A 13,245-nucleotide genomic window follows, 5' to 3' on the forward strand; every position below is an offset into this window, starting at 1 on the left:
GTCAAGACAGAAAAATAGAAAAATATCAATAGAAATCAAAAGTAAAATACATATCAGAGAAAGTATACAGAGTAAAGTGTACTTATGAGTCTTTGTGGTTCTTGTTGTTGTGGCTGAAGCTGCTGTATTGGCTTTCTTTGTTGATATCTTGGCTGTGTAACTGTACTTCTGTTGTTTTTTTCCAGTCCTGATACACACACTCCCACACAGACACATAGTTACACGCACACACACACACACACACACACACTTGCAAGTACAGACACACACAACTGTACACATGCCCACACAGGGGCTGGCGTGCACTCAGGCATACATACATACATACATACATGCATGCACACACACACACACACACACACACACACACAGACACATGACTCACATGACCGTGCAGCATTTGCAGGTCTGTTTCTTCTCCTTTTCCTTCTCTCCCTCCTCCCCTCCCCCATTGGCCTTCTCCTTCTCCGCCATGCTGCCATTGGGTGGAGCCTGCTCCTCTGTGGCCCCCTCTCCTCCGGCTTTCCCCTCCCCGTCCTCGATGACCACGAACTCGGCCTTGACGTTGCCGTCCACCCCCTCCATCCCCAGGGCCGTGCGGTTCTCCTGCTCCTCCTCGACGGTCTTGTATCCCATGAACACCAGGGTGACGGGGTTGTCGGCGCTCGCCTGGTCGGGGCTGGGGCCCAGCAGCTTGGCCTCGATCCCTGTCACCTCTCTCCTAGGAGTCTGACCAGAGGGCTGCACTACTCCGTTCTCTCCTGTAGGGGGCAGCGGGGCACCACAGGCAGGATGGAGGGGGCGCAAAAGAGAGAAGAGGGTGGCCAGAGAGAGTGGTGGAAAGTCAAGAGAGACAAAGAAAGAAAGGAAATATTGTTTTAATGACCTCCGGATGAGAGGAAAGATTTGAAACATCAAGTGCAGAGCCCATTATTGGCTCGCTGAACCTCTACCCATCTGACTCAGTTGTCCAGGCTGTGTTTCCATGGTTTCCAGTGTAATCTTATGTTGCCATGGGTACCGAACTTACCTCCATTTTCTTTGGCCACGCCCTGATTGGCTGGCGCGCCTGTCTCCAGTTCCTCAATCTCCTGCTCCAGCCTGGCTCAGAAACAACACACACACACACACACACACAAACACACACAAACACACACACACACACACACACACACACACACACACACATTCATTAGAGAAGAGCGCTGCTTACTTTAATCAGTAATTCCTTTACACCATAGAGACTGTGATACACAGGCAACATTTTGAGGCAAAGTAGATTTCCAGTTCTACTCAAAATTATGACCAAGAGCATTTTTTCATCAAAATTGTTGCTCTGAAAATCTTTTCTTATAGCCAACCATGTTATCCACAATGATTCTGTCCCATTTGCCAATCCACATTCTGGCTAAAGGCAATATTACGATATTATACAAAACGCTGCTGACTGGCTGCTCATGTGTCATCTTGAGTATCACGATGAAGCCGTGGTCCTGGAGCGATTCCCTGCAGGGGTTTTGGATACTGACCTGAGGATGACCTGCTCCAGGAGTTTGGTCTTCACCTCGTCCTCCTGCAGACGCTTCTGAGTCTCCTCCTCCTCTGGAGCTCCATCCAACAACCAGCGCTCCCTCAGCGCCTTCGACTGCATGGGGACATAACAGATATACAGCAGAGAGGATCAATGGGTGACTTGTTGTTGAACAAGGGGAAAAGTTGTTAGGTAAGTTAGATGTTTTATTTCACTTTTCTGCAAAATCTATAGTTATCTATCTATATCTATAATCAGTCTGAATTTTATTATTCCATTCAACACTGTACCCATGTACTAAACCGTGTGTGTGTGTGTGTGTGTGTGTGTGCCATGATAGGAACTTCCAAAGGTAGAAGAGCTTTGCTCATGCTGCTCTTCTCATTTGCACAGGAGCACTTAATGAATTTAATAGCAGTACTTCAATCCCCCAAACTGCAGAACACCATCACCCTTTCTCCCTTGGACTTCGGTGTGACTTGTTTCAGGAGAGATTAGTGGCACTTTCACAGAGACAGAATGGGCGAGCCCTTTAGCCAATCTAAAACTAAATCTGCCAGTGAGTGCGTCCAGCACTCCTCTTGACTGCTGCCACTCAATGACTCTGTCAAACACTTCACCTCCAACTGCCAACTCGTTTGCCAAGTGGAGTACGGCACCCTGCCAGGGCACCCAGGCCTCCGGGTTTGAGCAGAAAATCCACCCTAAAATAGAATTATCCTATTGTACTCGAATGAGCATGGAAGTTAAGTCTAGATAAGTCTCTCTGAAAGATAAAAACGGCAGCATCTAATCTTAAAAGGCATCAAACAACACCTCCTGGAGCTTGACAGTGAATCAGAGAGTACCTTCATGGACAAGCTGAGAGTCCCTATTGCACTTTTTGGTTCTGTTAGCTGGGCTATTGTGAGAAAAAGCTCATTTGAACGTAAAAGTTCATGCAAACCGAATTAGTCACCCTTGCTTTCATTGCCAGCGGAGAAACTCACATGCTTACAAATATTGATTAAAATAAACAAGATCAGAGGAAAAATATTTGTATTTTCACTTTGATGCTCATTCTTCTCTTTCTTTCCACATCTGCATCTCTATCTCTTTCTTCAATCTATCTTTATTTCTTCCATCAATTGCCAAATGTCCCTGTATCTTTGTCTTGCCGCTCTCCAGCTCCATTCTCTCCTTTTCAGTAGATAAGCTAATATCAAAGGAAATATTTGGCATGCTTGGAGGTGAACAGTAACAATGTGTTTTATTCGCAGCTGCTAGACTCTGCAGCGAAATGCAACCCTGACTGGCCATATGGAAAAGTGCTAGAAAATCTCTTGTTTCCATGAGTCCGTCTGAAAATCTGGACCTGTGCTTCATGTGAATTCCTCTCCAGTGATGCAACAAGAATTTCCAAAGCAAAACTCCCCCTCCCGTTTTTTTTTTTTCCTCTCCTCCAACCCGGCCCCTGCCCCTTCCTCTCGCTTGTATGCATCTCTATCCATCATAAAGTTCATGAACTTTTCGCTTTGTGCTCTTTGAATTGAATGGGGTTGTAACTGTCCATGTGAATCTTCCTCGGTTTCTATCTCTGTTTATCTGTCTGACTGTCTGTACTTGTGTTTCGACTCTCACTCTCTCCAGGAGTGCATGGAGTACATGGTTCAGCTCCAGACGCCCAGCTGCAACACACACACACACACACACACACACACACACACACACACGGTGTAATTCAACACTCTGAAATACCCCAGCCCTGCATGGTCTCTTGGGCATTGAATCCAACCCTGACTCTCTCTCTTTCTCTCTCTCTCCTGTCTCCTGTCTCTCTCAGTCTTGCTCGCTCTCTCACCACACCCTACCCCAAAGTCTGACATCACTTAATGTACTCGCTCATGCGCACGCAAACACATGCACGCACACACACACACTTGCACACACACACGCGCACATTAGTCTGCACGAACAGTCGTAAAGCCAGAGCGCTGAAGCTACGTCTGTTCCATTGTTCTTTGGAGTAAAAGCTGCTAACGTAGCAGACAATGGGCGGAACTGTGATGCACACGTATGCACGCACGCACACACACACACACACACACACACACACACACACAGTCACTGATCAGTGGCAGAGATAGAATCGTTAGGAGTTCAAAATTCATGGTGCTTCTTTCTTTAGAGTCCTATTCAAAAACACTATATCCATTTGGAAAAGAAATCATTACCTGAAAATCATAATTCAGTATCTCTAAAATATGGTTGATCCAGTATAATTGTTACCATTTTGTCAACCAGTGACTTAACTACCATTTAAAAAGTACCATAATCTGTTCTAATGTTGTGCTATCACTTAATGTTATGGTAAGTAACAGTATCTCAGTATCTCATTTTGGAACAGAACTCATCATATGCTTCTCTATGAAGTGTGTGTGTGTGTTTTCTGTGTTTAGACAGTATAGTATGTTGATGCTCATAGGTTTTAATTAGGACTGCAGGCTGCTGCTTGCATAATCATATATAACATGGCTCACTAATTAAAAACAGAACCCCTATTACTGTGTGCTGTGTTAACAACATTATACTACCTCACCTCCGTTTGCACTGTGTGAGTGTGTGTGTGTCGGTGTGTGTATGATCCTGTATTTGTGTGGTTTAATAGTGGGGCAGGTACACACCTATAAAAATGTGGTGTGTAAATGAAGACATTTATTGGGTTTTCCACATGAACACTGCCTTTGGAAAAGGAATACTTGCTGCGGTTTGCACAAAGAGCCTTCTAATGCTCCTGTGTGACTACACTTCCCCTGTGTGTGTGTGTGTGTGTGTGTGTGTGCGCGTGCGTGTGTGTGTATCAGACGAAAGCGGGGTGCGGTGGGTGTAAGAGCAGTTTCCTGTTGGTGGGAGTGGGACAGAAATCTGTTTCCTCTGCCTGATCCCTCTACATTGTCCGAGGCTTCTATGTTCTTTTGTGGAGTAACGCGAACACACACACACACACACACACACATACACACACACACGCAAACACACACACACACATGCACACAAAGGTTTGCTCTGAAAATAGAAAAGTGGGAGCACGCAAGGGCAATAGTGCAGGTCACAGGCACTATTGCCACACACACACACACACACACACACACATGTCTGCGCAAGCGCATACACAACAACAACCTTTGCTCTTATCTCTGACCAGCTGAATTGTCCAGAGCTGAAATAGCTTTGATAGTGCTGACACACACGCTGACAAAAGCCTTGGCTCTGATATGTGTGTGTGTGTGTGTGTGTGTGTATCCACGCATGCATATTTGAATGTGTGTGTCTGTGTGAGTGTATGTGGATACGTATGTTTGTGTGTGTGTGTGTGTGTGTGTGTGTGTGTATAAACAGCATGTGGAGGAGCTACTGGTGTTATCTGCTGTCCATTCTGAACATTCCGTGACAGCAGCAGTTGGGGAGTATCTCATTCTGTGGGACTGATAGATCAGAAAGGAGTTGCTGAGGCTGGTGTTGTTGTGTGGGTGTGTGAAGTGTCTAACGAGTGTGGTGTGATTACCCGAAAACACAGGACTTACTGTCGGTATTCAAAACAGAAAAGGTTATCTTAGGGTCAGGGTCTTGGCTAGAATTAGGGATTGGTTGAAGTTAATGGTAAGGGTTAGCAGCCTAAATCACAACATGGAGCTGCAATAGAGAAGTGTGTTCCACCCAGTAGATTTGCCCTGCTTGCCCAAATTGAATTCTGGTTTTGGGTATGTACACTTCAAAACCTTGACGAATCAAAACTTAAGTGTCTCCTAAACAGCAATGAGCAGCGCTCCGTCCAGAGAAAGCTGGACTCACCAACCTTAGATCTTTTTCCTCTCTCATCCCTTTGGTATAAAGCAACACTGACCAGTCAGGTTGGTAAACATGAGCGTGCTATGTGCAGTTAACTGATGTCATGTCACATGATTTCTAGGTATTGAAGTACAAATTTCTCAAACAGTTACCTCTTGCTGACATTTGGCGCCGTCAACATGCAAAGTTGCCTAGTGCAGCTTCAAGGGTTAGGACTTGGAAAATGGATGTAAGATAATGCGGAATCATCTTAAGTTTAGTAAACATCATATAAACAGGGCATGTGCCATACGCGTGTGTGTGTGTGTGTGTGTGTACCTTGAGATGTTGGAGTTGTCGTCGGTCATCATCCAGCTGCCTCCTCTTGTTCTCAATCTCTGTCTGCTTCTTCCTTTTCTCCTGTTACCACAAACACACACACACACACACACACACACACACACACACACACACACACAAACACAAACACACACAAACACACACAAACACACACAACTCATGATTAGATTGCATGCATCTCACCATTGAAGTGGACACATTAATGCTAAGCACATTATGAAGTAGAATTTTTCCAAGAGAGCCACACTATGTCATTAACAGTAGAACTGATTGCATATGATCATTGGAGAGTGCACTATGTATGATCCAATGTAATGGCATTGTGTGTCTAAGTGAGTATGTGTTAAGAGAGAAGTAGAGCGAGAGAGAGAGAAACAGAGAGATGAGTGTTTCTATAGCCATGTTTCCATCTAACTGTGGAACAAATGTCAGGTAAACCTTTGAAATGTTGCAAAAAAATAAAATGCAAATGAAGTGTATTTCCTCCATCTGGGGTGAAGTGAATAAACATGCTTCCTAGAAAGAGTAGAGTATTTGAAGAATTGATTGTTGGTCAAATTTTTATTCTTCTTTACTGTCAGCTAATTTGTTCTGCAGATGCGTTTCCATCACTATTTTCCTTCTAAGTTCTTTGTTGAAAGCAAAGTGTAAAAACGTTTTTGTGATGTTGATGAAATTTTATTACATTTTGTCCATTCAGCTTTTCTGATTCAGTGCCAGTGTTTCCCACAGGTTGGCAATGTGCTTCGATGCCGTTGGGTGGGTGGGGGGGGTTAATGACAACTTGTTACTGACATTTCATTCCCAGTAAATCATATTTTACTGGCTTCATCGTGATACTTTTTTTTACTTAGGCTACATTTCAAACTGTCATTCAAATTGGCCCAGAGGAGGAAGGAGGAATGCTGCCTTGTCTTCAGTGTGTTGTAGAGAGATGCTCATTGGAAGTTGGGGTGGTTCAGTGAAGAGAAACAAATCCAAGGCACTCTTCTCTTAGAAAAAAAGTTAAAAGCCTTTATTTTAGTGGCTATTGCATGGCATTACACATTAAAAGTTTCACTGACGCTTTGCAACTTTTAACAACAGATGCGCTGTGTCATATGTGCAATTAATTATGGTTATTGTTCACTAACACACTTTAAGCACTTGGCAGCATTAAGTCTTGATTGTTTGAAAATGGCACCAGCAAGAACCACCAGCTTCATGCATCATTGCACCCGAAATGAATCCAAAACAAAAAAATTACTTGGCGGGCTGTTAATTCACCTGGGTGGGTATGGGAAACACTGCAATAAATCACAATTTGCATAAAATACTGAATAGATAGAGTTAGGAGAAAGAGAGGATGAGACAGACACAGAGAGAGACAGAGACAGAGAGAAAGGGAGTGAGAAAGCTGTATCTATCTAGTGCATTACTGCTTCCTATGGCCACTAATGGGTGGAGGAGATGGGGTCTAAAAGGTTGAGAGTGTAGTGGTGATAGGTATTAATGGTGTCTGATATCAATATAATTTAGAGTTAGCTTCAATGAGAATTAAGAACGGGGCACCAGATAACAGACAGCATCAACAGGTCTCATCTGAAGGAGTGAATTCTCGGCATGTTTGAATTTAAACCCACACACTGAACACAGGAGGTGACTTTATGCAAGATAATATGTTTATTACTAAACTAAAGCACACTCAATAATCAGGTAAATACAAGTGAATATAGTACAGTATATACAAAGGTATACCTATGAATTGTGATGAATCAATGGCAATAGGAATAGATGATCATGTAAATATGCAACACTGATAATTAAACCAACATTTCAGCAGACACAATCATGGAAGATGAGCAGTGGAAGACATGAGTCAGCAAGACAGGAATAAAGGGCGACAGTATAACTATCTGGAAAACTCAAATGAATCTTTGAATAACTGAATGGTCACTATAACTATAGGGAGCCGTAATAAGGTGTGTGATATGTGTGTGAAGTGGGAATGTAATGGAATAGCTATGTGTGATGTATGATATGATGCCCAGCGGACAATGATCAGTACATACGACACCAGCGAAGGTCCGGAGGGAGATGAAGCACGCTGAGGCCGGGAGGCTGTGAGGAGTCTCGGCTCGATGAGGTGCTGGAGGATGAAGATCCGACGTCTGTTCAGTTGATCTCAGCAGGCCGCAGAGTGGAGCACGCAGGCTGGAGCACGCAGGCTGCTGGACAGGGCTGTGGGTCTCTCAAGGCCGACCCACTCTGGAAGTTCCGATGATTCTTCAGAGTTAACCTCAGCAGGATAGCTGATAGTGAGGTTGTAGCAGGCAGGACACACAGACACACGTGCTGGTGTGTGTGTGTATTTGTCAGGCAGATAGGCAGGCAGCAAGGCTCTCTTCACTGTTTCGGATGAAACAGGCTTTCTACTTGGCTTGATGATGATGGTGCAGTTGAGTCCGTCTTTGGAGACAAACTTTGGAACAAAGTTGTTGTCAGACTCCGTTAGCACACGTGTCGCGACCACGTAAAGTGCATGAAATCCGCATTGGAAATGTGTGTGTTTGGTTTTGTTGTGATCAGTTGAGGGGTGTGTGCGTGGGCTGGCATGTCTAGTTTTACGGCTCATTACATATGCATGAAACCCTACTTTTGGTTCCCAGATCTATCCAATATAATTGACCGTTGTAACATTAACATTATTAAACTCAGCACAAATTCCTGAACACTTTAATATCAAACATGGCTATCGAAGCCCTATGTAAAGATAACGAACTTGAATAACGTAAATAACTATTATATAAAACATCACAGTTACACATAAAATTAGTCATATACATTAGAGTCCACCACAATGTGATGCCCAAAGTTTCATGAGTCTGTATCAAAGATTTCTCTTGATTTTGGCAACATTCCAATGGGTGTCATCTCAGACTCTCTGTCTCTTTGGGGATTACCAAAGACAGGGCTGAGTGTTGGTGTTTTATGGTTATTTACCAGGTCTGGTCCTTGATATCAGCTCTTAGGGTGAAAATGGAGTGATTTACCAAGAGGTCAGTGGCCTCCTTTACGATCCAACCACTTTCCATCCACTTTCCTGATCCGTTATCAGGGCAGAGGCTCACACACAGGATGTAAGGCCCTTCCAGATGTGTGATGACAATGACGGTGTGGGTGCAGTTACTACATTCCCCCACTTGTCCGGTAATGGTGCGTCTCCTGGAAAGAACTGGAGCATCATTGCAGGACACAAACAAGCATCACTGGCACACAGTATGATCATTGTCAGACACATGGGCAGTGAGGTGTGTATATGTAACAGTGGAATTAACAGAAGTGTGTTTGTCTGAAGTGGCTTCAGTGTGATAGGGCGCTCTAAGGGTCTCTCCTATAATAATCACTAATAAACTTGACAAACAACCTGCACGCTAAGTCTAAGTGTAAACTACTAGTTACATTCATATCCTAACCATAACTTGTGGTAGCTAAATGAGCATATATATCATTGCTAAATTAAGGTCATCATTGAAGGCATACTTCATGAATCATTGACAAGCTGGGGCAGTGCTGGAGTGGACGGCACGCAGGCTCAGGAGCTTTCCAGAGCCAGTGCCAAGGCCATCAAAATTATCACTGTTATAGGCTTGTTTCGGCAGAGGATACAGGCTAGGACATTGGATCCACATAGTGTGGTTGGGTAGAGTAATTCTGTTAGCCGTGTCATGTCTTCCATGCGTGAGAGTGGTAATGGACGCAAGGGAAGTAACTAGCAAACATTTCCCAACCATTTCTTTGGTGTCTGTGACAGAGCAGGAGGTAACCTCGGCTCTGCAATGCGAGCTGTTGCTCGATGGGTGAATGCCACACGATTGGTCGGTGTCATTCCTCACAAAGGTTCTGCTTGGACACAAAAATGTATTGTCTTTCATTGATGTGCACATTATTAGGTTAGGTATTACATACAATTTGAAATTACTGTCATGGTTTGCCATAACAGAAGAAGTGTTCATTTTCACCTGGATGTCACTTTTCCACATGCCAACCTTCATCACATCCTTCAACCTGTAGATATTCTTATGGTCTACACTTGGGAGGCTGAGCAGCAAGGCCACTTCTTGAGCCTCTGTGCTCATGCATAGATGAGGAGCATTACCTAAGTTGGAGACTAGGTGCATTTGCAAGGGAATGACATTACCAGCTATGGTTCTTGAAAGGATGTCATTCACCAGGCTAAAAGTCATCAAATATGGAAGGATGCGGCTCATGGTCAGGCTGTCGATGGAGGAACTGACTTCTCTGAGCATGTTTGTCATTAGCATGTTAACCTTTTGAGTATGGGCCAAATCATACTGTATCACTTCTAATAAGTGACTTGCAGAGTTAAAGGTTTCGCTGAAAACAATGCTGTCAGTGTTGAGAACTACAACAGTGCCTTGGAATTTTCTACCAATTGTTTGGGTTTGTGTAAATTGATCGGTTGTCTGTTGATGGATTTTGGGCAGTTGTACCTGTAAATCATGAATCTGTTGTTTACCAGTGGACAACCTAACTGCGTTCACTGTGGAGGTCCTGATGGAAAACAGGGAGTCACCAGCGGAGGCAGTTGTTGCAACTACACCCAGAAAATGTTTGGAGCGCTGTGAGCCATGCAGCTTAGCTTGTGTGAACTTGAACTTCTCAAACTGGTGTAACCTGTGAGTTATGTCAATCTCAGCATCACTAAACTGATCTTTGGTCCAGCTCTGATCAGCAACATAAGCGCTAAATAGGAACACGAGCACCCAGAAAATCTTCATCGTGAGGATGACACAGTGGGCATGCACGATGGTTAGAAGAGGCACAGTAGTTAAACAGCACAGCACACAACAAGGCTTTGATCAATTGGAATTAGTGCAGTTGAAGATAGTAGACTGTAGATCACAGCAGTTACTATTGAGGGCTGCAATTAGACTATGCTGTGGCGTCTATCGCCACCAATGAAGCAGGTGTGCTCTGGCACACAGAGTATCAACTTACTCTCAGTTATATCTGTCAGGGAAGAATATTCTTACTAAAATGATCACGAGTGAACTGGACAGTTAAATGTATCACGCACTAATAGTTACAACTATTCAATGCAGCAATGAATTAAAGAGTTAGAAGAGGGAATGAGCACACAGGGTGCTTTAAAAGAAATCCTATGTGTTGTTTATTTGACAACAGGAGAATCCCCTACGCGTCCCATGGGGTTTTTGAACAGTTCATTCTGGTTCCTTTGAACCGATTTAAAGGTGAGGTCCTTCTGACCCCCACTAATTTTGCTTTGGTGGGTCACTGGGAAGAGTTTGTCTGTGATCTTCTGTGGGTCTGACCAATGGGCCAGGAATGTCTTGGAGACCCCCACTGGTTGACTGAAGGTGTCGCAGACCTTGTCCCCCACTTGGCATTCAAGACTGATGGAAGACTTTTCTGTCCCGAGACTCAATATCACATGTTCAACATGAGCGCTTTGCAAGTCAAAGCCATTCACCACAAGGGGGCATTGTCCTTCAGACTGTGAAGGGCCCAAAGAGCACAAGAGTGTGTCTTGGTTGTGGAAGAACTCAGCAGGTGGCCATGGCTCTCGAGCCTGGCTGGTTTCATCTGGAGCTGAGTCAAGAAGGGCATCGTCAAGGATGTTTTTCTGAGCTGGAATATCCATGCACAGAGCATCGTACTGGTCTTCGTGGAACCACTTGTCGGGAATGGGCAGTGGCTCTCCGACCTGAGCGTAGATTTTCAAGCGTTTGAGGTCGATCAAGGCTTCAAACCGATCAAGGAGGTCCATACCAAGGATCAGAGGAAAAGTGTCCATCTCTGACACGTAGACGGGATGCATGAGGACCATGGGTCCAATTTTCAGCTCAACAAGCATCACTCGATCGATGTGGGTTTGGTTTTCCGTGAAACCTCTGATACTGAAATCACAATGGTCTATGTCGGGGTATCTGCCATTTGAAAACAAGGCTGTTTGCAGCTGGTCATACACGGAACTTGACATGACTGTCAAGTCAGCTCCTGTGTCCACAAGAGCATCACAGAGTAGAGAGTTTTCAAGCTTGGTTGAAAGAAAGGGCTTTCGCTTTGTACCCTTTCTGGTGAGGTTGCACAAGAACCGGCGGAAAGGCGGTCTTCTCTTCAATGTTGCAACTTCAGCTTTGGCAGGCATTGGCACATTGTCTGGCCTCAAATACAAATCATCACATGTTTCTCCAGGATCCAGGGTTTGGCTGTTGCCAGTGTTAGGAATCACTGTCTGAGTTACACATGTGTTCTGTTTGGTTTCAGTTGTCGTGGGCAAGCCGGTCTTGGAGCGTTTATGCTCATTCTTTGGTGGATCATAGTCCACCGCCGCTAGTCATAACTGCTTACCTTTCTTTCCTCTGAGCATTTTCTCAAAAGCTCTGCAGGTGAATTCTTTACACATGGATCTCAATTCGTCAGCTGACATGTTGAATGACTTACCATGATCCTGGCTTTCTCTATGCGGTGCATCATTTTGGGATCGGTAACGATGGTGGCGGTGGAATGACCTTTGGTGCCATCTATCATTCTGGGATCCATAGCAATGATGGTGATCATCTGGTCTCTTATAATTCCTATGGTTACCGTAGTCTCGCATTGACGGGCGGTTACGTACGGGCTGGCGTTCGTGTTGGCCAGTTGGATGGTTTCCAGCTCTAGACTTACCTGACTGGAAGTCAGTTTGCTTGGAGCGAAACCTAGAATCTTTATTGTATGGTGAGCGCGATGGCTTAATGGCCATGGGCGGAGTGTGCGAGGTTGGCACACCCTCAAGTCGTAGGCCTACGGCCTTTGAGTTGTCATTGTTAACAACATGGTGCTCAGCAGATTTACTCTGAGGCACTTTCAATTTATTGAACGCCCTAGTGGCAAGTTCGCGCAATTGGAGACTAGTCATTATGCTTTCGTCTGCAGCGACGCCTAGGTGGAGGCTGGTCGCTGGATGCAGATTGCAAATGAAGAGTTGCTTAAATGACTTTTCTTCTTCCATTCCTGGTTCATTCATATTACCGAAGAATGCCTTTCGCAAGCGGTGGTAATAGGCATGAGGTGATTCATTCTTGGACTGTTTAACAGTCATGGCGGTTATTAAGTCAGGTTCATTATCACTGACATTTGAAAATTCCTGCGTCAGGGCCTGAGCCAACAAGTCGTAGTTAGCTTGGACTTCAGGGGCTTGACGTTCAATGAAGCTGTTGACCTCTCGACTGGAGGTGACTTTCAAGAGGTACACCTTGTCATCCATTTGTGCTTCTGGATGTCTCCGAAGGTGATACTCCAACTGTCTGAGGTACGTCGCTGTGTCGTTTGAGCCACCCAGGACAGGGTTAAATTTCAAGATATTCCTAGCGATTTTGTCTAGGTCTCTTGTATACCTGCCCAGTGGGGCTGGAGGCTGATGACATTGATATGCACCTTCAAGATCCGCTCGGGGAGTCTGAGGAGGAGAGAAGACTCTTTCCACAGCTGGGATGGAAGTGACTCTGTCCGCCGTCGTTTCAACTGTACTCAAGCCATGG

The 13,245-nt window shown here is 44.7% G+C and overlaps 1 protein-coding gene across 1 annotated transcript in view; it reads right to left on the reverse strand.

The window, feature by feature from the left end:
- Positions 1-381: 381 nt before the first annotated feature.
- The window catches only part of palm1b (paralemmin 1b), a 28,754-nt gene continuing 15,890 nt past the window's right edge, over positions 382-13,245 (reverse strand). The window contains exons 3-6 of the mRNA XM_071525419.1: positions 5,678-5,758; positions 1,530-1,645; positions 1,031-1,101; positions 382-761 (exon numbers count right to left, since the gene is read on the reverse strand). Of these exons, the coding sequence (XP_071381520.1) occupies positions 382-761; positions 1,031-1,101; positions 1,530-1,645; positions 5,678-5,758 (648 nt within the window). The remainder of the gene's footprint in view (positions 762-1,030; positions 1,102-1,529; positions 1,646-5,677; positions 5,759-13,245) is intronic.

Source organism: Centroberyx affinis, unplaced genomic scaffold (assembly GCF_046629955.1).
Source record: "Centroberyx affinis isolate AG114_WGS23_722 - 3 ecotype Tasmania unplaced genomic scaffold, CSIRO-AGI_Caff_v1 ptg001292l_1, whole genome shotgun sequence".
Taxonomy (NCBI): domain Eukaryota; kingdom Metazoa; phylum Chordata; class Actinopteri; order Beryciformes; family Berycidae; genus Centroberyx; species Centroberyx affinis.